The 22,921-nt window shown below is 43.6% G+C and overlaps 1 protein-coding gene across 2 annotated transcripts in view; it reads right to left on the reverse strand.

Moving 5' to 3' along the window:
• The window catches only part of LOC117819442 (tetratricopeptide repeat protein 28-like), a 209,169-nt gene that overhangs the window by 3,909 nt on the left and 182,339 nt on the right, over positions 1 to 22,921 (reverse strand). For both annotated transcript variants that reach the window (XM_034692808.1, XM_034692809.1), the window contains 13 exons: positions 21,196 to 21,719; positions 15,366 to 15,475; positions 12,300 to 12,429; positions 11,991 to 12,209; positions 9,982 to 10,147; positions 6,193 to 6,333; positions 3,323 to 3,467; positions 2,992 to 3,171; positions 2,271 to 2,815; positions 1,442 to 1,689; positions 1,212 to 1,336; positions 892 to 1,123; positions 596 to 672 (listed from right to left, as the gene is read on the reverse strand). In XM_034692808.1, the coding sequence (XP_034548699.1) occupies positions 596 to 672; positions 892 to 1,123; positions 1,212 to 1,336; positions 1,442 to 1,689; positions 2,271 to 2,815; positions 2,992 to 3,171; positions 3,323 to 3,467; positions 6,193 to 6,333; positions 9,982 to 10,147; positions 11,991 to 12,209; positions 12,300 to 12,429; positions 15,366 to 15,475; positions 21,196 to 21,719 (2,842 nt within the window). The remainder of the gene's footprint in view (positions 1 to 595; positions 673 to 891; positions 1,124 to 1,211; positions 1,337 to 1,441; positions 1,690 to 2,270; positions 2,816 to 2,991; positions 3,172 to 3,322; positions 3,468 to 6,192; positions 6,334 to 9,981; positions 10,148 to 11,990; positions 12,210 to 12,299; positions 12,430 to 15,365; positions 15,476 to 21,195; positions 21,720 to 22,921) is intronic.

The following is a 22,921-nucleotide window of genomic DNA, read 5'->3' on the forward strand; positions in this document are numbered from 1 at the left end:
ACAGCAACAAGTAACACAAGAATTCAGTGTAGCAAAACTTTTGCGCAAACTGAGGAAATTGAGGTAGTATGCCTTGAGGCCATTATTCGCAGTATGAGGCATCAAATGCTACTAATCACAGTTTAAGTGGATGGTTTTCACTGTAAGCATGTGATAGTCACATGTCACACGTAAACAGGGATAAAGCACTGCAGTGCAAGATTAATTCTCTGGTGTCACGAGCTTGGGTGCAAGAGAACAGGACTCAGATTGTAGTAGACTTTGCACTTGAAGTGTAACTGCTAGTTAGGCTTCCATACACCGTTTTAATGGAGTTTAATCTGATGCTTGAGCTGCCAGTGTGTTAGTATGCATCCATTCCTGGTGTAACCAAGTTATGTCATAATACATCCATGGTATTATCTTCTCCTCTAAGAACCTAAGAACCTCATGGTACTTAGTAAATAAAGATCAGTGAAAGTGGGAGGGAGTGACTCAGTCGTTCTTAACACTAATAATAACATTTGTGTTTGCCAATTGAGCCAAAGACTAATTTGTTTTGTGTTACATTAGATCCAAAAATCCAGCAGTGTTTGTTCAGAGCTGCAGGGCCTACCCGGTTGATGAGCTGTTCTCCCGCCTCTGAAGCAGTGATGAGTTTGCACAAAGCCTGGAGAGCTGGCGGCGGCAGACCTGAGGGATGGGATCAAAAGAAGATCTTCATCATTCGTATCATAAACCAGGCGTATTCTTATGACTATGATATACTGAGTGATATGAAAGGACAGAACTAGCCTCTATGTGGAAACACCGCAGAATACAACAATGTATCACAGCAGAAATATCAATAAAACATGGCAGAAGTTCAAAGTTTTATTTGACTGTGATGTGAAGCCTGTCTCAGGTGCATACCCAGTAATGATTGTAAAGTGGTGCTGCATTGCTGGAGTCTGTCTCCTGGATCAGCGGTGGGAAAGAAGACAGCAGCAGGGATACCAGGGCCCGCAGAGTCAAGACGGAAGCCCACAGCTGTCAGCAGGGCCTGCCAGCCAGGAACACCCCCCACCTTGTTCTCCACACTCTGCTGGGACGTGTACATGGAGTTACGCTGGCCGTTCTGTATCCTCTGAAGAGACTTCTCCACCTGCAAAGACCAACGTCAGATCTTTTTATGTCCTTGTTTGTGGTATTTATTTACTAGGTTGTTTCCTGAGTGTGTGTCAGTATCTCACCAGGTGGAGTAAAACCCTTAGAGCATCCCGTGCATGCCCTGGATACTGTAGAATCTCTGCCAAGGCTTGGCCAATGAGGGATGAAGGGCTGTTTAGCTTGACATCATTACCTATCAGCATGTATCCTGGACAGACACAAAAATATGAATTGAAAAAGTCCATTATGAGGTCATCTTGTTTTTTCTTCTAAATATTGAAACAAAGAATTAACCCAAATTTGTCTTTCTCACCTGCCCAGTTAGAGGGGTGTGAGTACTGCTTGCTGCTCTGCACAGTCTTCATGGCATCAGCCAGAGCTGCACTGGCCTTGGTCCCGTTTAGCAGGGCAGTGTAAAAGGCATGGACAAAAACTTTGGAGGCTGCAACAGGGACGGGCCACAAGGACACAAGAGTACACTGAGCCCCAGCAGCAAGGAAGGCCCGGGTTAGTCCAACAACACCATCTGCTGTCACTTTGCTGCTTGACTCCTGATACGACCTGTGGGTAGAAAGATGAAGGTGCAGGGGGGAGGAGAGGGAGGGGATAAGAAGCTTAAAGATATATATGAGGGTAATATTCAGGGCATAATTTGCTTAATAAAAAATATATCTGAGTGAAGTTGTCTCCTAAAGATAACAAGTTCTCTTTCTATCTCACATCTGTTGCTTTCATATTTGTGACTCTAAGATCTTATAGAAAAGTCAGTTGTTTTTCATGAATTGGCGACTTTTTTGTTTTTAATCATAAATTAGTTCCTTTAATCTTGAAAATTCTGGTTTGTTTTCTCAAATATCAGCCCCCTCTCCTGTTTTCTGATACAACTCTTTTGGCCATAATACAAGTGCCCATTGATTTTTACATAATCTGTTACCTAACAATTTATTTTTTATTGCTCCACCGTGTTAAATACCTCAAATGTGTGTGAACCAATCTTTAATTAGCACCTTACTATGAGCGACTGACTTCATCTTAGTATTTGGCCTAACACAAAGTATTTACAGCTTTATAAATCAAATATATTAGATTATCAGGACAACATTAAATATTAATCACGTGTGAATTTCGGCTATTTAACCTACCCCAGTACCACCAGCTTGACCGGTAACCTGAGGTCCAAAATATCTGCTGCTGTGAGCAGGAACTCCTGGAGGGGCGGACTGTCACAGATACTCTCCACGTCACTGCCGTCATCCTGCATGTGGAGAGACTCTGGGATGGTGTAGCCACTTCCGATCGAGCCCTTCCTTCCACGACCACTGCTTCCTCTCCTCCCCCCTGCACCTCTCCCCACTGTTCCCACTCCCACACTGGCACTCGCACCACCAGAACCACACTCTGGGTTTGGGGTGAGTACCAGAGCCGCCAACTTCCAGGAAATGTGAGTGGCAAAGTGGGCACACTCGGCCTGCGTGAGGGCGCTCATCACTCTTTCCTTGGTGGCTGCTGAGCCAGCAAGAGGTTGACAGCCTAGCAGTTCAGCCACCATGAGGGCCTCTTCCTCTGCAGAGGGCATGGGTCCCCACAGCCAGCGGTCCATCACAGGTGAAGGTAGCCTAGGATTCCCCACTACTGCAGCCATTGAGACACCACCACAGGGGGCAGGTCCAGGGCGCCGGGAGTGAGTCTAAGAGCAGAAAATCAAATGTATAATTATTACTCTATAGCAGCTGCTCAGTATTTCTTTAAACAGAATTTTGAACAAGCAGAATCAGTAGCCATAAAGTTATTCAGATGTGAATAGTATTTAGGAAAATAGCAAGTCTTGGATTCTTTTTCAATCATCTGAAAGAGAAGTTCAACCTTTGCATTTGATCCGAGGCCATGGATGGATGGAACAGCAATGAGGCTGAAGCGCTCATACAGGTATTCGTTGGAAGAGCTTCCTTTCAGCAGAGCGAAGGGGATGAGGTACAATTCTCCCTCCAACACCATCACCAGCTGCCTGTGTCGGCCGACAGGCCCACTGGAGTGCATCAAGCCCTGTCAGATCACAGCATTAGTATGAGAGAAACAAATACAAAATAATATTCAGTTTGTGCCCCTATTTCTTTATGATTGGAATTTTTATCTCTTGTCTTTACCGCCCAGCTGCACCAACAGGCAGGCAATGAGCCGTAGAAGTAGTTCTCACCCCTTCCATAGGTGCAATTAGTAAATCATAAAGTGCCCGCAGTGGAGGTTTTCCAAGGTTGCTGGAGCGACGAGGCAGGGAAGAGTTTCCATCTTTGGCAGGTGACATGGTGTTACTGAACAGACTGGTCATACTCTGGCAGCTCCTGCACAAACACAAGACAATGCTGTTTTAATAATGTATGTGATGTTAAGGCTAAAAATCTGAGACAGTTATCCACATCATTCATGTACAGTAAAGTCCAAAAATAAATGCATCCACAGCTCTTCTTTGGGTTTCATGCTGTAGTGCACACACAGCTAAATGCAGTACTACACTACAGTACATAATATAACCATGGCTGCTTATGTGACTGTAAGGTCATAGAAAGTTTGAAAATCCCAACACAGTTTGATAATTAAATTCATAATTACAAGACATTGCATGCTGGGGCTACAACAATAACATCTAAAAACCTATGGACAAACCAACTGGGATCTGGTGAATCAAAGTACACTTTAAAATCCACTCATCCTGCTGCAGTTAATGAGCATTGCAGATGTGCTGGAAATGTGGCTGCAAGCACCATGTCTAACTTGCTGCATAATGTTGCATCAGATATGGCTGAATAAAGATGCAAACTCAGCCAGTGTTGTTTCTGTGAGTTTATGTGCAGTAGCTGCGGCAGAAGAGTCTGATCCAACACTCTCAATCACAGAGGCCCATCTTTCTTTTATACGCTCACTGACAGATCTAAGTCACAATGAGTAAGAGGCAGATAAAAGAAGGACAAACTGAATCTCTATTGTAATGTGCTCTAATCCCTGTGAACACATGTATAATTTAAAATGACACTGAGAATATTTAGTTGATATGTCCAGCTCCACTAGATGGCAGTGTTACATTGTGGTAGACTGGGTCTTGCAGGAACATGGTGTAGTAATGGAAGTGATCAGATTGCCACCAGAGGCAAAGAAGGGTTGTTTTGATCCCATTTTTACAGGCACTTACTCCACATGTAACCAAACTCAGCCTTCATGTGAGGAAAGAAGGGGATGTCTGCACCATCTATAATATGTATCTGAAACCAACAGGGAGGATGCATAAGCAGCCGTGTGTGTTAGTGGCATGACTGCTGTGTGACAGGAGTGACATTGCCTGCAAAGACAGAGACACATAACATACTGAGAACTGTGCTAATAGTAGCCGTGGGGTTCAGAAGCCTCTGGTGCTGTAGGCGCACAGGGCCAGGGTTTATAGCCACACTTGTCACTAGTCTCCGTCTGTTCAGGCAGCCAGAGTTTCCTCCGGGCAGCAGCCAACAGACATCTATCCTGCCCTTCTGGTAGCCCCCGGCCACTGGCTTCCCTCCAGACTCCCAACACTCTGTCTCTCTCCCAGGCCTTGGCATGAGCCTCCATGGGAAAGCAAACAATCGTTTGTTAGCCTGACAGAAAGAATGAGAGAGTGGGCGAGGGATCAGCCAAGAGAAGGTGAGTGTCAAGTGTGGAGGGAAACAGTGAACAGAAAAGACTGAACGCAGTGAGGCTGAAGGTGAAGATTGGATTCAGGGGGCTGCAGTGTGAGGAGACACACGTAAGCGTACAAAGACAGACAAGTTAGCCTTTCTGACACATGAAAGCTTTTTATCGTGACCTCATTTTTTAGCTTTGATTCAAAAAAGATATTTGACGCAGTGTGTTCTCTCTCACAAGTGTTCCCTGTCTTTTTAACTGACAACTTCATAGAGATCCTCAAAAAATCTCATTATGCTATCAATGTGCATAAAAATGTATTCAATTACACACAGAGGGGATTAGACACGAAGAGTCACTCATTATCACCTTCTCATATTAATCCTTCCAAGCTCCCTGATGGAGATTAGATCTCAGTGTCAAAAAAGGGCAATCGATTATAATACCAAATGAAGATATCACACCAAGAAGCAAATCTATTTCACACTGTACACGCACCTTTCAACGTCATGTAATTAGAGTTTGCGATATTTCTTGAATTCTCTTAATTAAGAGTAATTATAGAAATTCTGTCATCTTTATTCCACTAATAGCTTATGTATTAACCTTTTCTAAAAGCACATACTATGTTTACATTATCTGATAAAACCCCACACATGTATGAGAGGAAATGACAATGAGATTTTCTCCATTTTCTTTTGCTTCAGCAATGTGATAGACGGTAGGCTCCTAAGCACGAGGAGCTTTATAATTCAGAGTTTTTTGAGGCCCGAAAGAATGAGCGGATTATTACCGGCAGCCCATTAAAAGAGCTTAATGAGCACCGAGACTCAATTAAAGCTGGAATTACCCCCTCATCAAAGAGCAGCTCAACTGTGGACGAGGACAGGAAAATATGACCCAGACACACACATTTATGCACACACATGCACACACTTCATTGGTGTATATTACCAATCAGTACAATGTAAATGAATACTTTGCATAGTGGTTTTCAATAATACTCTGAATGAGCCAACGCCAGACTCACTGTAAAATCCACAGCCATAAATCTGCACGGCAAACACAAACAGGGCAAACATCTTAAAACCACATCAACGTCTGTGTTTGGCACACAGACACACACCCTCACACACACACATACAAGGCCCATCAGAGCAGGCAGCGATAAGGGCTTTAGCAGCTTGGCTTGACTCAGTCTATTTAATAAGAAGGATTCACATGCTGCCTCTGTGCTGGCGAAACAATGGAGAAAAGACTCCTTTCACACATGAGTTACAATACCCTGCGAATCTCCTTACCCAAGCAGATATTTTTAATCTTTCTGTTTTTTTAGTGGAAAAGTAGGTTTAAGTAAAGCCTTTGGATGAGGGGCTGTTTGCAGGAACGCTGAGGTGATTTAGGAAAATCTCGTACCTGTTGAACAGGTTGTTTCTGGACACCATGCGCAGGAAGCCTGTTGGATCAGTGACTGAGTTAAGCTTGTTGTTGAGCTCCTCAAATTGTTGGTCCAACAAATCTCCCGCCTCGCTCTCCGTCTCGCTGCTTGAACATCCTCTGGAAAAGAAAATGGGAAAGAGAGAGTGAGAGACAAGAACAGTGACTGAGATTTTGCCAAGAAAAAAGCACTTCAGTAAAGTAAGACAATACACAGACTTACATTGTTCCTCAGCGGATTAATCAACTACACACACTCCTGATCTGTCTAAAAAAAATACACACTGTTCCAACCCACACACTTGGCCTAATTTCCCAGGCTTGGTCCAACACGGTGATGATAAGCAGAGTTAAATCCTTTCATTATAATGCTGCTGATGCTGATCCAGTCAGTAGGGAGTCAACCAACCCCCAACCCCACAATCACTAACTCACCACCACTCTCTCCCAACTCCCATCTCTCCCTTCCTTTCTGGACCTCTTCTCTTATGCACCCATATCATGTAACTCTTATGTCAGCTCTTTCTCTCAGGGCAGTAGCGTGTGAACTAGCACCATGGGTTCTCTCATTATCTTGTCCTCCCCATCAGCCGCATTTTAAAAAATGAACCTGTCTTTATTCACTTTTCTGACATTTCACTTCTCCTTTGACAACACGCTAAGGGTGGGCAGCTTAAATGCTGTTTTAATGTAATAGCAAAATGTTGTTACTTTGTAAACCATTTAAAGATGCTGTTAGTAGGAATGGTGTAAAAAAACGTTACTTTTTTTTCTGCTGGGTTTGGAAAAAAGGTCATAATGTCTATCGGTACTCATCGGTAAGTGGAGTAATGTGAGACTATTGCGAAATCTCTGCGTTTTCCAATGCCTTTGTATCAAGCAATGTTATTATTCCCCTCGTTCTCGTTATGACGGACCAATCAGAGCTAATCTCCAATCCTCTGTCCTGATTGGTTAAGGGATGGCCCGTACGACGTCCTCCAATTGGTTATGAGTCCGGCACTATCATGACTGCATACGCCGATCTGTGTTGGGGGGCTAAGAGGAGGGATAGTGTTGACATTCAAAGTCCCTCTCTCTGAAAAGATGTTTACTCCGTGACTACCAACAGCAGCTTTAAGCAATTGAGCAGACCAGGGGTTATAAAAATCAGAAGAACATTTGTTCATACTTCAAGATTTAACAACTTATTAGACAGCAAATTAGCTCAAATAAGACAAAAATGATGGCTAGCATTCACAAAAATCCTGGCTAACATTAATAGAGGAGTTACTGAATGCTAACATACCCTTTTTATTGCATTCTTAGCTACAATAGCTAAGTCCTAATTTGCTCATGTTAATATTAACTAGCAATGTTGCCTTTTTATTGCGCTGTAAGCTACAATAGTTAAAGTTGTAAATCACTAATGGTGATATTAGCAAGAGAAGTAGGTGAATGCTAACATTAGCTGTTGTAGAGGCTATCAAATGTGCTGTCTTCACTAATCTAAATCAATTAACTTTTACTACTGTGGTTAGCAACACTTTCAGAAGGTAAGGTTAGTGTCAGCCACTTCCTAGCTAACAGGGATATTAGCTAGAAAATGGCTGAGTGCATTTGTAAGTTGTATGACTTAAGCTAACTGACCAGTTGTCCCTTGAATTTAATTGTTGACTGCCTGATAATCAATTTGTGGCAGTGAAATGATGATAAACAGTCAGATTTTCTACATTAAAACAACTTACAACCTGAAACACAGCAGCATTACAATTTAACATTATTTCAGCTTCCCACCCGGAGAGTGAGGCCAGAGGAAAGTGGCTGCCATGTAAATATGGTCAATTAAGATTCCCTCTCCTTTAGTGTGCATAATGACAGACATATGCTGACCGAAGAAATGTTGGACTCAGACTAAAATGCAGTTTGAAAAGCTGACTCTTAAAAAGTCAAATATATTTCTACTATCAGTATTGGCTGCATCCTCATTTCTTTCCCCATTTTTCTCCATCCCATTCATTTTCTCTCCACTCATTTCAGACTGCCGCCTCCATTTTTTTCCACTTTGGAGAATGAATAGGCTGGTAAGTGCTGCCATATTGTGCCCATCCAGGCGCAGTGGTGTGTGTGCAGTTTCCCATTGGAGTAGTAAATGAGCTGGTAATGGGGCAGGAGGGCCAGGCTGCTGGGGTGGTGGAGGATGGCACTGGGCGGACCAGCTGGGCACTATGGATCAAACATCAACTAGAGATTCGATGCTAACATCAAACACTGTGTAGACCAAGGATGTCAATGGGAGATTTAGCTGTCAATATATTTCACCATAATTTCTGTCTACGGATCTGCAGAGACCCTCTGGCTATACTCCCTGTTGTCTGTTTAGTCTATAACCTTGAGCTTTCTGCTTCGACTCTGCTGTTTTTACCATTGCATCTTAACCTTCTGCCCGTTCATCCTTAGTGTACTCTCAGTAAACCCCAGTCGCTCTTCCTCTGCTTGTCAGGTTCTGTGTTTGTTAGGTGAGTTCAACAATCTGGCTCAACAAAGAGCCATTATTCCGTCTCATTTATTCCCACTGGGGAGAGAGTGGAGTACTTTAGGAAGGTATAGAGGAGGAGGACTGTCATCACAGGGTTCAATGGGGCTGAATAACACCATTCTACATACACAGCACACACAGTTTCTAACACGAGCTTTCAGCAGCTCACTCAGAAGATAAAGGTGTCAAGCTCTCGTTTAAGTGTTAGCTGTTGCTTTTGGGCATCATTTTCAGTTATATCTCATGTTGCTTCATTGATCTTTCTCATAACTGAGGGCTTCCCAAAGAGCTCTTCATGATCAAACAGTGTATTGATTTGTACTGAATATGCTTTTTGTTAATAAAGTTAAAACAGATTGGCGTCTTCCGAGTCTGACTACAAGGTGAAATAAATAAGTGATATCAAAACTATGTTTTAGATATATTTTATGGTAGTTCTGGACACATTTTGATTGGTATCAGCAAATAAAATCTGATCAAAACAAGATCCTGTCTTTATTATACCCCACTGTTCTACTGGTGTTGGGACACTGTTCTCTTTAACGACTGAAGGGCTCAGAACTGCAGGTAGTTCAATGCATAAATGAATGATGTATATGTGATAAAAAACCCTATCATGTCCTCGCTCTTAACTTTTCCATTCATATCATATCTATAATTTCAAGTTACAAACTAAATAGATAAGCCAAAGCCTCCCATATTAGATTAAGTTAGTTGTGCAACTCTCAAAAGTGACCTGTAGTGTGCCAAAAACATATTTCATAAGCTTAAGGAAATAAGAATAGGATAAGACTTGGTACCATCTGAGATAATCCAAGATTATATGACTCAGGTTAGGATTAGAGTTAAAAAACAATAAATGTCCAAAGAAGTTTTGTTAAATACTTACCGTTACAACATGGCATCTTACATCATGTCCACAATCACACAGGAATATATGATATTTCTTCTTTTTTAATATTTATCAACTGAAAGTAAAATGTTCACTTTGAACTAGCAACAAATGTTAAAAAATTGCATGTGATGCCTTAAAGGGACACAATAAAGATGGCTAAATTTTGATGGTGGCACCACTGTTTGCAAATGCAAGATGTAATATCCATGAAGATAATCAATCAAGTAAGACATCTGATATTGTGGTACAAACAAGTGTTTGCAGACATTTTAGCATTACTTCAAATAAATAGATAAAGAGCCGACAAGCATTGCAAAGATTTCCTGTTTTACTTTGACAGCTGTAAAGGTCTCACCTGCTGTAATAAGACTCAACCCCCAGAGCCTCCCGTGCACTGGCTATGAGCTGCTCCAACGAGGATCCGTTGACCACCCCACCACCACCACCACCGCTTTCCTGGAACTCTGACCCTCCTTCTGACATGCCCTCTCCCAGGTACACCTCATGAAACTTCAGGATGCCTGTGGAGAAAGAAGCGAGAGTAAATGTTACTGACTGCTTACAGGTGTTCATAAAGTCAAAGATTCATGGAAAAAAAAGTCAAACTGTTTTCCATGGCTCTTTTTCAAACACGTTTTATGACTCGCTGACAAAAGAAGAAAATTTTGGATCGTTTTAACAGAGAGCTATGAGTGAAGCCACGTGCGGTAGTGCATCTGTGGAGCGAAATGAATAAAACAAATAATGTTCAATAAAAGATAAGAGAAGGCTGCCTGTGCCATCTGCTGCCCGACATGAGAGCTCAGCTGAGTTTTGAGCAGGAACATCAGAGGGAGGGGGGAGCACACTGGGAGATGGAGTACAGGATGTATGTGTGTGCATCTGTATGTGTGTGTGTTTGTGCAAGTGTCAGCTGCATAAATGTTTTGTATTTAATGCTTTTGAATGGATATTAAAAGGGATTCAGGTTTCTATCTGCGTGGGTGTACTTTCATGTCTATAAACACCCAGAATTTACACTACTGAGGTAATTAGAACCTTAGTAGGCCTTTTTAGTGATGGCAGACTCTTTAGAGCAGGCCATGTTTGTGTGCCAGCTGGATGCCAGGGAATGCCAGGAAGTGACAGACAGGCGATTAGTGAGCAAGTGGCTCCCTCTTAGCTCGGGGCAAAATTCAGTGCTTTGAAGATCTCCACTAGTCCCTGTAGTGTTCCTCCCCTCCGTATGACGAGTGCTGCAGGGGTCAAGTTCATATGGTTGCCTGGGAGCCGGTTTGATCAAATGTTCAGGCTTTTAGTGGTAGAGAACATGGGTCACGGCTCTCATTTCCTCTCTCTAAAGCAGAGAGCAGAGAAGAGCCAAAGGAGTACTAACAGTACAGCAGCCGCAGGAGTCGTGAGAGCTGCACTGTAATTCACCCGCGGCTTTGCCTATTCTCTTTGTGAAACTGGAATTTCACGTGTCGGGAAACAAGCTGCATCTTAATCCCTTTGCCTGTGTTGGTGTTCCTCAGTGTGTCAACAAAAAGGGACAGAGTTGGAGAAGAACACAAAAGTGCAAAAGTACAGCAACACCATAAAAACACAAAAGCACAAAAGCAACAGAAAAAAACAGGAGACAGGATGAAAAGAGACAGGGAAATTATGTTCTGACTTTGTGCAAAGGCTAAGTGTTTCCTCTTGGCATGTGTGAAGATGTTGCCGGTGTTGTTTGGCCGTGTCACTTTCAATTAGCACGGTCCATTGGCAGACGCCTTCTGGGGTGAGAAGCAAAGCGGGGGGCAAATCCTAACAGCAGAGTGGCAGGTGGCAGTGTTGCTTGGTGCTAAAGCTGGCCTTACCCCTGCAGCTAAAAACAAGCTACAGCCTCCAGACCCTTTATCTGCTTTCATTTGAACAAGGAAGTGTTTTGTTCATATTGTGAATGATCTTAGACCTTTGTAATTATCTAAATTACTAACACATACAAGAAGGAAATAGACATGAATAATTGAGCAGTATCAGTTCACATATTTATTATTTCTGCAATGAGTTGGTCTTCTCTACAAAAACTGAGAGAACAATTTTTTTTTTGCATCTAGTGTTTTTGGGTAACATCTTTGTTGTCATTCCTATATAACATGTATATGAGCTGCAAATATTCAATTTTTTGTTCCCAGTCACAGAGCATCATGTGGCCAACTGGAAAAACGTATTTCCCCCATGCAAAAGTGGAAATTTGAAACCCATCTACCAAGTTTAATAGATCAGGCACACATGGTCTCTGATAGCAGTATGTTTTAAAGAAGACAAAGAACATTACAGGATTTCTGCACAAACAGCGTACAATTTAAGAAGTAGTCCACTTAAAGACTCGGTCCTTACCTGCTCCTGGAGCCAACAGCCAGCTGTACAGGTAACCAGCAGCCATGGAGAAATACAGCACCAAGGCCCTCTGGCTGTTGACCGTGTCCAGGATGTGCTCCACTGTGACCGGGGTGTAGGGGTCTGTGTCCTGCTGGCCGGTCTGCCGCTCCACCAACAGGTCAGCAAAGGCCCGTGTGCGACCGCGCTCTGCTACAGCCAGCGCCTCATCATGGTGGCCTGCGAGGATCAGAGGTTTCAACTGATTAATAAATTATGGCTTAAAACAGCATGAATCAGAGAAGATAGGAAATGTGCTGATGAGTGTACCGAGGCTGACGAGGACCCTTTGGAGCGCTTGGTAGCAGGAGGTTTGCAGGTCAAACAGGGACAGCTTGTAATCTGTGCTGTGCTGGGCTTCATGGCGGATGGTCTCAAACAGTGCAGATGCTCGGTAGAGCTGAGGAGGAACCACAAAAATACAACACTTAAAGCTAAACAATGACATTATGCTTGGATTTAGTTCTGATTCGTAGGATTCAAAGAAATCTTATTTATCTCTAAAGATTAAGTATCAATGTCTTTTTCTGACTCATGCTTAAACTCAGCCAGTCAGGGAAGAGAGGATTAAAATGCCCATCAAATCAAACACCACTCTGCATGTATGATTAGCCTTTGGAGAGGGAGATTGATTACGGCCACTAGGTGGTAGCATCCCACCTCACTCTTCATCCCCGGTGAGACCTGCTGCCTCCCAATTCAGCTTCTTTCTCAGCAGAGAAAAGTACTGAAATGTAGCTCCATGAATCACCACCAAAAAGTAAACCTCTCTTCAGCTCTTATTTGGCTCTACACTTGAAAGGGCAATGAGAAGCTAAACCATTACCTGAGCAGCAACGTCCAGACAGCGTTCACTGAAATAAATGCTTTGGGAACTCAATAGGCCTCTCTGTGTTATTGGACCTTTCTATTCAGTGCCAGACATTGGATTGAGGGAGGGGGAGAGAGACAATGGAGAGGTGGGGCGGCAGGCGTTGTTGCACGCTGGCCCAGCAGAGCAAGCCAGGAGTGCTGAATCATGGAAGCCTTTATTGATTTCCTATCTCTGCACCAATGGCAGCCCTGTAGGGTGGCTGGGACCGCTATGGAGCCACTCTCCAGGAGTCCAGGGCCAGCAGAGAGGGTGAAGCACTCTGCTCACACCGCTTGACCGTAGCGCATTCAAAGACAAAGAGCTGCAGTAGAGAAAAGGTTGTAGGTGTGGGTGAAATTGGTTGTATAAGCACTGTGGCTTTGTGAGGAGAAAGAAAGACAGTGAGATAATAGCATGTGCGTTGCTTGTGAGCATACATATATGCCTACGCTGTAGCTTGTCTGGCATATCCCAAGGTCATGCAGGGAAAGTGTGTCAGAGGGAGTGAAGGGGGAGAGTAGAGATCAGCAGAGAATCTGAGGAGCTCTGCTGCATTAGTGCTAGTCGGCAGAGCTGCTAGTCTCGCTGATTTTTGCTGATAGGGCCATGGGCGGATTGCTGCAGTGCTAGTTTAATCTGTTAGGCTTGCAGACATCCCCTTTAAGAGTGAAACTAATTTCTCACAGCGCCTTTCCTCCAGTTTGACCCCTCCTGGCACAGATGAAAGGGGGAACAATCCTGAATGTGCTGCGTCTGCAGTGACTCAGTTGGCCGTGGTACAGGTGAAATCTGCTCCATTCTTCGGCTGCTATATGTTAGGATAGTACTCTCATGTTTTTAGAGTCACTGACACCAACACAGCTTTATCTGACATGTTAAGTGAATGTCAATGTCATGCTGAAACGCTAAAGTGAGTGGAGCTTGATGCGTGCGCTCTTTTAATGATTTTTGTAAAATAACCTCTCTGGGGATTTCAGATTGTATCAGAGGCAAAAAAAAAGCTTGATCTACAATACACCAATGATATTCAGGCATACATGAATTTATATTCTTCTTAGATAAGAATGTGAGAGCTCCTCAGAGCTGATTAGAATCAGGTCACGCAAATCTGTGTGTCATGGTGAACACCAAGACTGAAGCTAGGGTTTAAACTCTGCCGAGTTTAAATATGAAGAGAATGAGGAAGATAGGTCAAGTACTCTCATCATACCCCTATAGAGGCTGTCTAAATTCTAATACAAGGCTATACAAATGAGTTTTGAAGTGGGTCAGGGCATTTCACAAGGTCTCCTGCAGCAACAGGCCAGCTCATGAATAACCATTTCATCTATACTCTGAGGACAATGGTGTCCTTTCTCACCACCAACTCACCCTGAGGGCTCGCAGCCAGCATAGGAAAGTAAATGTTCTTTAACATTGCTGTGGCATATGTGGGAGAAGCGTTGGATTCCTGTAAGGACATCACAAATAATATGCACTACTACGATCTTAAGGTTCAGTGCTAAACTGGAAAGCAAACGCAGTGGAAAATATGTTGCATGTGCTTGTTAGAATAATATTTTGCTTTAATTGAACACAAATTCCGGGAGATGACTCATGAGCCTCTGCTCTAGTCATCACCTTAGTTTGGCTTTTCTTCTCCAAACTCTTGTTACAGATAATTGCAAACAGACAGAGTTACTTTTCTGAAAAGTACAACGCAGGACAGAAATAACAAAGCTATCTGGGTCACATAGATGTTCGAAGTGTGTGTGTATCATACCAGAAATGTTTTTTTGGACTAGATCTTGAAAATGAAAGCAGCTGAATAACATCCCCACAGACACACGTGACAGTCGCTGCTGCTGGCAGATTTGTATGTGGATTCACCAGCGAGGAGAAAATCTTGAGCTGTGGTGTGTGGACAGACTGTAAAGAGAGATGTTAAGGGGATATTCCATGCTTGCCAGGTGGGCAGTGGGCTGAAGAGGACAGAGTGTGTGTGTGTGTGTGTGTGTGTGTGTGTGTGTGTGTGTGTGTGTGTGTGTGTGTGTGTGTGTGTGTGTGTGTGTGTGTGTGTGTGTGTGTGAGATGTGGAGGCTTGGGACTCCGGAGACCATGCACATAGAAAAATCTTCCGTCATCTGTTGCCTGTCTGCAGAGATGACAGAATTTACCAGCCCAATAGACTCCAGAGCATATTTCCAGCAGCCGTGTTCAATCTCTTTTTTCACCTCTCTTTTTTATCCCTCCTTTTGTTCTTTCTCCCCCGCTCTCTTTTTTTCACCATAAGGGTTTGGCTGAAAATTTCTATTTCACACTTTAAATCGTTGGACGTGTTTTCCCTCCCTCATTTGAAATTTTTGCCAGCCAACAGATGTGTGCTTATTAGAGGTCAGTTTTAACTACAGGGGAGTCCAGATGGAGGACAGGAGAGGAGAGGAGGGGAGAATTGAGTCAAGGTGAGTTGAAGCAGGAGAAATATGGAGCAGGAGAAACTTTACCTGATGTTGGGCCTCCTCCAGATTCCCACTGGCCCACAGAGAGAGCCCCAGACGATGGCGGATCTTTGCCTCGTCCTCACGCCGAGCCAGCTGCTCTGCAAGCCGCAGGCCTGTCAGAGGGGGGAGGAAACGGGAGCAGCAGAGAGAGAGTGGAGGAAGAGGAAGAGGAAGAGGGAGAGTAAAAATTATTCAGAGCAGGCAGACTCTTAGGTATCTTTCAGAGTAACAGATGTAAGCATAGCATGGTACTGATGTTCTGACAGCGAACAGGTTTGGGTATTTGGCCTCGGTTGTAAGTTACTGCTCCAACTGGGACTGAACCACATACACACACACACTTCTACTTTAGACGGGAGCTGTTTGAGCACTAATCGGACTGCATAGTAATCAATGCTCAGGATCGACCGGCTGAGCAAACACAAACACACGCCTGATGCTTGCATAAAAGAACCCACAGGATATCATGAAGACGTCTACAAATATTTGCAAACACACTGATGTGCTAATAATAGACCGTGTGCAAACTTACAGCGGAGCAAAGATGTGATATTTTGAGTTGCTTCGGAAGACAAGGGAGGAAATGTGCGTGTTCACATGAGTGTATGATCAGCGGGCATGCGTCAGATAACCTGGCGTGCACGCATTTTGTTTTTCACTTTCAATCTCTCAAGCAGCAAGGCATATGTCACATCTTTGCATGTGTCCTCAGTCTGCCTGCCGAGTACTTGGTTCTGCCCAATTACTGAGATGAAAATGCCACTCCACAGAGGACAATGATGAAAAAAAGAGACAGCTGCTGGGCCACATATCACCCACAAGGTGCTAAATGCTTTGCGAGTAGTGTACAGTTTGCAATAGGTTATTGCTCATGCAGACATGCACACTGTCTCACTTAACACAGGCTGCATATTTTCCCTATTCTCGCCACTTGCTCGTGTGACAAAGGGGTCCAAACGTGCTTTCAGAAAAAAATGGGTCAAGCCGCCCTCGTCCGAGTCTGCTTTCCTCGGCATTCCTGGAAAACAGTCTGTGGCTGGACCAGATAAGCCAAGAACAGAGCACATGACCCGAAAGCAGGCTGCCTTTTTCCGCAAGACCCAGCACACCACGCAGCCTTAGACTTCATGGCTCCTCCACGGCCACGCTAGCCGGCTGCCTTTGAAGCCTGCAACAGTCTCCCCTCTCGCCTTATCTTTCCACACACCCTCCCTCTGCCTGCCTGCCTGCCTGCCTGCCTGCCTGCCTGCCCTCTTCCCCTATGCATCTGCTGAGCTCCTCTCTCCCTCTACCTCCCCACACATTTTCTCATCTGTGTGCCTGTGTCTCTACTCCCCTCTGCTCTCTCTCTCTCTCTCTCTCTCTCTCTCTCTCTCTCTCTCTCTCTCTCTCTCTCTCTCTCTCTCTCTCTCTCTCTCTCTCTCTCTCTCTACCTGTTTCATCTTGACTGTGGTGGCAGTGCTTGCGGAGGACTCGGCACTGCTTAGGGCTCATTAGGCGCTGGAGCAAGAGAGAGGAAACAGATCTAAATTATCCTTTTCATTCTCTGACAGCATCACCCCTCACTCATCTCAACTCCGGCTCTGAGCCTTTCATCTACACGCACACACATTTACAGACACACGCACACAGACCTTTCTTTCTCCGAGCTGCTCTGTGATAGTTCTTTATGATCAAGCCTGAATGTCAACCAACTCTATGTTTTCTTTATTCTCCAGTTGACAGTGAAATAATACACGTGAATTATGACGCATGCTGATCTGTCCTTTCCCTCAGCGTGCCTGCCACTCTCTTTCTTTCTCTCCATCCCTCCTCTCCTCCCTTACTCTCTCATTCCCTCTGTTCTCGCGCTCTGTATCATTCAGTGTCTGTCACTGTCACCGTGCGTGCCTTTGGTGTGCCCCGCAGGCACAGTCACGTAGCAGCGGCTGACATGAGGATGTGGCCGTGGCTGGCTGCACCCTGAAGAGCAACTAGAGAACACTTTAAAGGCTGCCTGACAGCTGGGTGAGAGAGCCTCTGCAGCCCCCGAGGCCTGTGCACCTCTGGCTTCAGACACGAGCGTTACGTGCAGACATCAAATACACATGCATTAGAAGAAAAAGCCCCAAAATTTCATGCACTGTGGAGCCACAAGTCTGTAGTCCTGCAGACAAAATACCCCAGCATGAAGGCACTCCTGACACATGACAAGTCAGCATCCTTTGATCATGACCACATGTGGAAAAAAGGAGAGTGTCCTACACAGGAGGTGTACCTCAGGTGTTTTTTATGATACAAAATCCCTCTGTGCTGTTCTCCTTTTTCTACATCGATGTTAACAACACTAGAATAAACTTGTTCAGTGTAAAGGAAATCTTCCCCACACCTCTGGTATATAGCCTTAATATGGAGGATTAAAGGGATTGTGACACACACTTCAAATTCGTTCTAAATCAAACACTTCACAGGAAATAAAGCAGTGTTGACATTTATATTTAGTTCATATCTAAATGTTTGCATTTGTGAAAGCTTCATTAATAATTAATGACATCACTGAGAGCTGGGGTAACTAATTATCTTGCTTGTCAGATGTTAATCACTTAAATACATGTTTGGAAGTAAGATTTTGTCTGTTTGGAGCTTTAAAAGTTCAAAAATCACCTACAAACACAAATATTTACAACGTTCAAAGCAGTGGGTACATCAGTGGCTCGATATGTCACTGTACAAAGCTCCACTGACACTTTCTGTCAAATGACATTTGAGATATGGCATTTAAAGACAGTGACACTGAAACTGTGAGGGGTCCATATGATGAAAACAGGTCCAGACATCTCACAGTGAGATTCACATCACCCAGCTTCTTTTAGATTAAGATGATTCCTGACAAGCTGTTCAAAGACTTATCAACATGAATGTGTTTTATCAGAATGAAGAGGCAGTGCGGTTCTGACGTTGAACAGATCAAGGATTAATTACTCTATAATCACATTTACATCCTCTGATTATTTACTGTAAAATAATAAAATCCTCAATTTTATGAGAAGAGATTAATTATACACATCGGCCTGATAAATACTTTTAATGTAAAAGGTACATAGACTGTCATCACATTTAAGCATTTACACCACATTAATGAACTGATGGAAGAGGATGAATTCATTCCATCCATATTCATAATTCCATGCACTGACTTTGTTACCAGGAGCAACTTGGGGTTCAGTGTCTTGCCCAAGGACACTTTGGCATGTGAATGCGGGAACTGGGATCGAACCGCCGACCATCTGATTGAGAGGCAAAAGGTTCTACCCCTGAGCCACAGTTAATACAATTATTGGAAAATATTTTAAGGGATAAAAAATGAATTTACAGCACTTCTTCAAGATAAAGGATTTGGTCAACTAATGGTGTATTTGGAACACATTTCTGTCCTCAGAGTGTGTCTTGAAATGGGGAATAAGAGTTTTAGTTACGCTGCTCCTGCAGCCTCAAATCTGTTTGTTTACATGTACATGTTTTTGAGTTTTGTGTTGTATGTCTGTAACCTTGTTGTAACGAGCTGCTGCTAATCTTCGCCAGGACACTGGTAAAAGAGATTCTTAATCTCAATGAAGTTATCCTGGTTAAATTGAATTTAAATTAAATTAAACAATCCAGACTTTGCAGATGTATCCCTACCCTACCTGTTCTGTGCTTTAATCCTTACACATGTTCACAGTCTGATCAAAAACAACATCAGTGACATAAGTTTGGACACATGGACCTCTGATGTTAGTCCAGTGAGTATGCTTAGTTTGACGGCTCAGTGGCTGGATGAAGACTTCAACATAAATAATACATGAATGCATGCACAGGAGTGCTTCAAATCACAGTGATTTGTGAATCACAGATGAAGAATCAGAACTGTCATCTGTTTTCATGTTGAAACAGGGATTTCAATTAGAACAGGAAAGAACAGAATAGTATTATATTGCTCACTACATCTCATCCTCTCTTTCCCATAGGTGCACATTCACTGCACATTTTAAAACACAAAAATGCTCACAAGAAATACTGGTAATCTTATTGGTATTAGCCATCAGGGGCAGGTTTTTATAGGTTATTGTTCTTTAATCAAAAAAAAGAAGAAAAAAACATGTTGTGTATCACTATTTACAAGCTTAGAAAATGTAATTGATTTCATTCTAAGGCTGGATTTGGATGTAAAACTGCAGATGTTTTTTTGCCTTCTATCTACACTCTGATAGAACCAAGTCTTCCAGGTTCAAATATTAACTATCATGTGCGTTTAGACTAAACACTCCCCTGTAGGCTAATACTGCTATTCTATTAGTTGTTGTGCCATCAGTGAAGCATGGAGAACTTGTAATACCTCCATTAGTCGCTACAATGATGCCATTGATTTAATGACATTGCAACAGTTGAACATCTCGGTGTGAAAAGCCTCTTTTGTGTAAGGATGAGACATCAACGTGAATCGTCCTCCAAAGTAACACTACAGGAAAATAATATGTGGGAGCCATGTGAACACTTGAAGTGACAGAAATTATGTTTGCCTATCAGCAGTTAATTGGTATCTTCATGTGTACTCCACTGTAGCTTTGTCATTTTTTATGAGTCTGCAACACAGCAACCTTCTGCCTCACGCACACATAAACACACTTATAAATACACACACTGATTTGGGAGTCACAAGTTGTCAACAGTATCCACACTAGTTTGGAGCTGCCTTTCTATCCCTCCTTCCAATTAATCTTTTTTTAGTGAACAAAAACAAAAACAAGCAGTGCAGCATGAAGAGTAAAAAAAATAGAAGTGGGAGAAGGAAAAAATAGAAAAGCTGAAGGAAAAAAAAAAACTCGCCAAGTTTTCGGTCTGGGTAGGTTGGCCAGAAATAATTGGCTGTCAAGGATAGTGAAAGGACTGTTCTTTTTCACAGCCAGACCCAGGAACAATACAAGGACAGTGCAGGGGACAACAGGAGGACAGGGTGGAGACAGAATGGCCTGTCGCCTTTGTTTCCATTAAACCTCAACAAGCAGGCCAGCAGAGGGTGTTTGGGTCACTGCAAGCCCGGCTAACTCTAACGCAGCAGATGGAGGAGAGATAGATGAGATGTTTTCCTGTCCCTTTGCATTCAGTCCCTAAAGGGTGAAGTATACATCTGTCCCTTTACATGAGCTGCAATCTTCTTGGATTCAAACAGAGTCTGGGCCTAACACGATGGATGTGCCCAACTAAGAGGTCTGTCATTGGGTGAGGCTGATAGTGTGAACATTCAGCTCACATCTATGGATGCTTCCACTTATCACTTCCTTGGTGAAAAAGCCTCCCCGCACTGTCACTGACATAATGAATTTCCGAGGGGCAAAGCTTCAGGTTTTTATTTCACCATAATCTGCAGGGGACAATGAAGCGTGAGAGGCAGGAGTGTGTCAGCCAGCGTGTGAAAAGATCCTTTGGCAGCTTGCAGCAAAGAACCCTCTGAGGAAAGTAGATATAGAGGTGTGAAGAGGAGCGAGCAGTAAACAGGGAAAGAGCCTGGCGTGCATCCTGATAGGTTTGCACAGACATACACACAGGAATGCTAGTATACCTTTACAGCACAGAAGCCAACACAGACAAATAATATGCGCACAAAATCCTCCTGTGCACTTATAACAAATAAGCACAAAAGTCCCAACACACACTCGCACACATGCACCAACACATGCACACAGCCTAATAAAAATGGCAATGGCTTAAACAACAAATGCGCTCTGAATTTCATATTCATGAATTCACAAACTCTAAGCCTATCAGCTCAGGCAACAAAGGCAATCCTCTCTCCTGTTTCCCCTGACTCACTCACCTTCCTGCAGGTACATGACAGCCTGTGAGTAGTTTTGCAGTGCGTGGTGTGTTCTCCCCAGGCTGCCATAGGCCAAAGTCTTGGCAGCCAAGTCATTTGTCTGAGCAGCAACACTGAGGTGCTGTTCCTGGAACACCACCGCCCGCTCGTAGTTTCCCAGAGACTCATAGGTGAGGCCCAGGTTCCCGTAGGCGCGGGCCTGCCGTGCAGGGCTGCCCGTTTCCTCTGCAATCTCCAGGTCACTTTGGTGGCATCGCAGGGCTGTCTCATACTCTCCCATTGACTGATATACAATGCCCAAACCGCAGCTGGCATCACCCTCCAGTAGTCGGTCCTGTGTGTCACGAGCGATGCCCAGCTGGCGCTCCAGACAGGAAATAGCCTGCTCGTAGTTGCCCAACTGGCTGTGAAGAGCGCCCAGTTCACCGTAGGCTTGAGCCTTGCCCCCACACTCTCCAAGCTCATGAGCCACGACTAACCGCTTCTCAAAACACACCAGTGACTGCTGCAGGTTTCCCATGGCCCTGAAGGTGGAGACAGAAAACCAATGAGTGTCAGAGAGAAGTGGAGGAGTGTGATGTGTGAGATCAAAAAAAAAGAAAGAAAACAACAATAACAAAAAAAATTGACAAGGAGAGAAGGAAATGTGTACTTGACATTTATTTCACATCTCAGAGAAACTGTATTATTGATTCATGCAGTGTGATACCTCTGTATTCTGTTTTAACACAGCACCATTAGACCAAACACTGAGAGGAAACTGCAACAACAGTTCTGTTTTTAAAGCAGTTGATGATTGGATCTTGGTTTGAATGAAATATAGATTTAGATGTAGCTTAAACTATGTGTTTCAAGGGTTGTTTGAAAAAAGGTCTCAGAGCTGATTTTAAATTTAAATGTAGGCTGTGCTTGAAGGGTAACACTGTTTACCATCCTAATATGCGAGATGGGTCACCTGTCAAAGGATTCCCGCTTCCCTCTCCCCTCAGCTGTTTGTGTTGACAGAGTGGCATTCATCCCATCTCAACACTTTCTTTTGCCTTCAAAGTCATCAAACAGACTTTATTCACATTCTCAGGCACTTCACACAATTGCCGGATGCTGTTTCAAATGGAGCATTATAAGAATAAAGGCTCGCGGCCTAATTAATGCTGTGTGATAATGCATGTGCTTGACTAAGAGCTGTTAGAAGACGGAAAGGGTTCGTGTCTGATGTCTATTATACCCCTCTGAACTCATGCATGGCTAATACTGCTGTGTGTGATTGCTGTGGTGCCATGCTGATGATACACAATAAGAAGGAAATCATCTCTGAAATGGGGATTTCAGCAAGCCTTTCGTGTTTTATTTTGCAGTGCAGTCTCCCAGGATGCTATCAGCTCTTTGTCGCATAAGGAGAAATGGAAGGGAAGGAGACACAAGATGTAAGGGGTTGCCTTGAAATAACAGCGCTTCCCTCAGTTTCAGACATCTGTGTGCCAAAGCCTCTTTGCATACAGATAAGGACAGGGCCACTAGGCTGCTGCTGAGACAGCTAGCACCAGGCTCATATCCAAGCCTCGCTCACCGGCAAGGTGTCTCTAAACTGTGGTGGTCTTTGATAACAAGCGCGAGAAAAATAATATGCAAAGCGGGATTACTGTGATTATTTGTAAAACCCTGCCAATACAATTATCTGCTGCTGCTAGGGGACACTGATACCGCTGTGTTTTGGAAAGGCTGAAAA

The sequence above is a fragment of the Notolabrus celidotus genome, chromosome 9 (assembly GCF_009762535.1).
Source record: "Notolabrus celidotus isolate fNotCel1 chromosome 9, fNotCel1.pri, whole genome shotgun sequence".
NCBI classification, from domain to species: domain Eukaryota; kingdom Metazoa; phylum Chordata; class Actinopteri; order Labriformes; family Labridae; genus Notolabrus; species Notolabrus celidotus.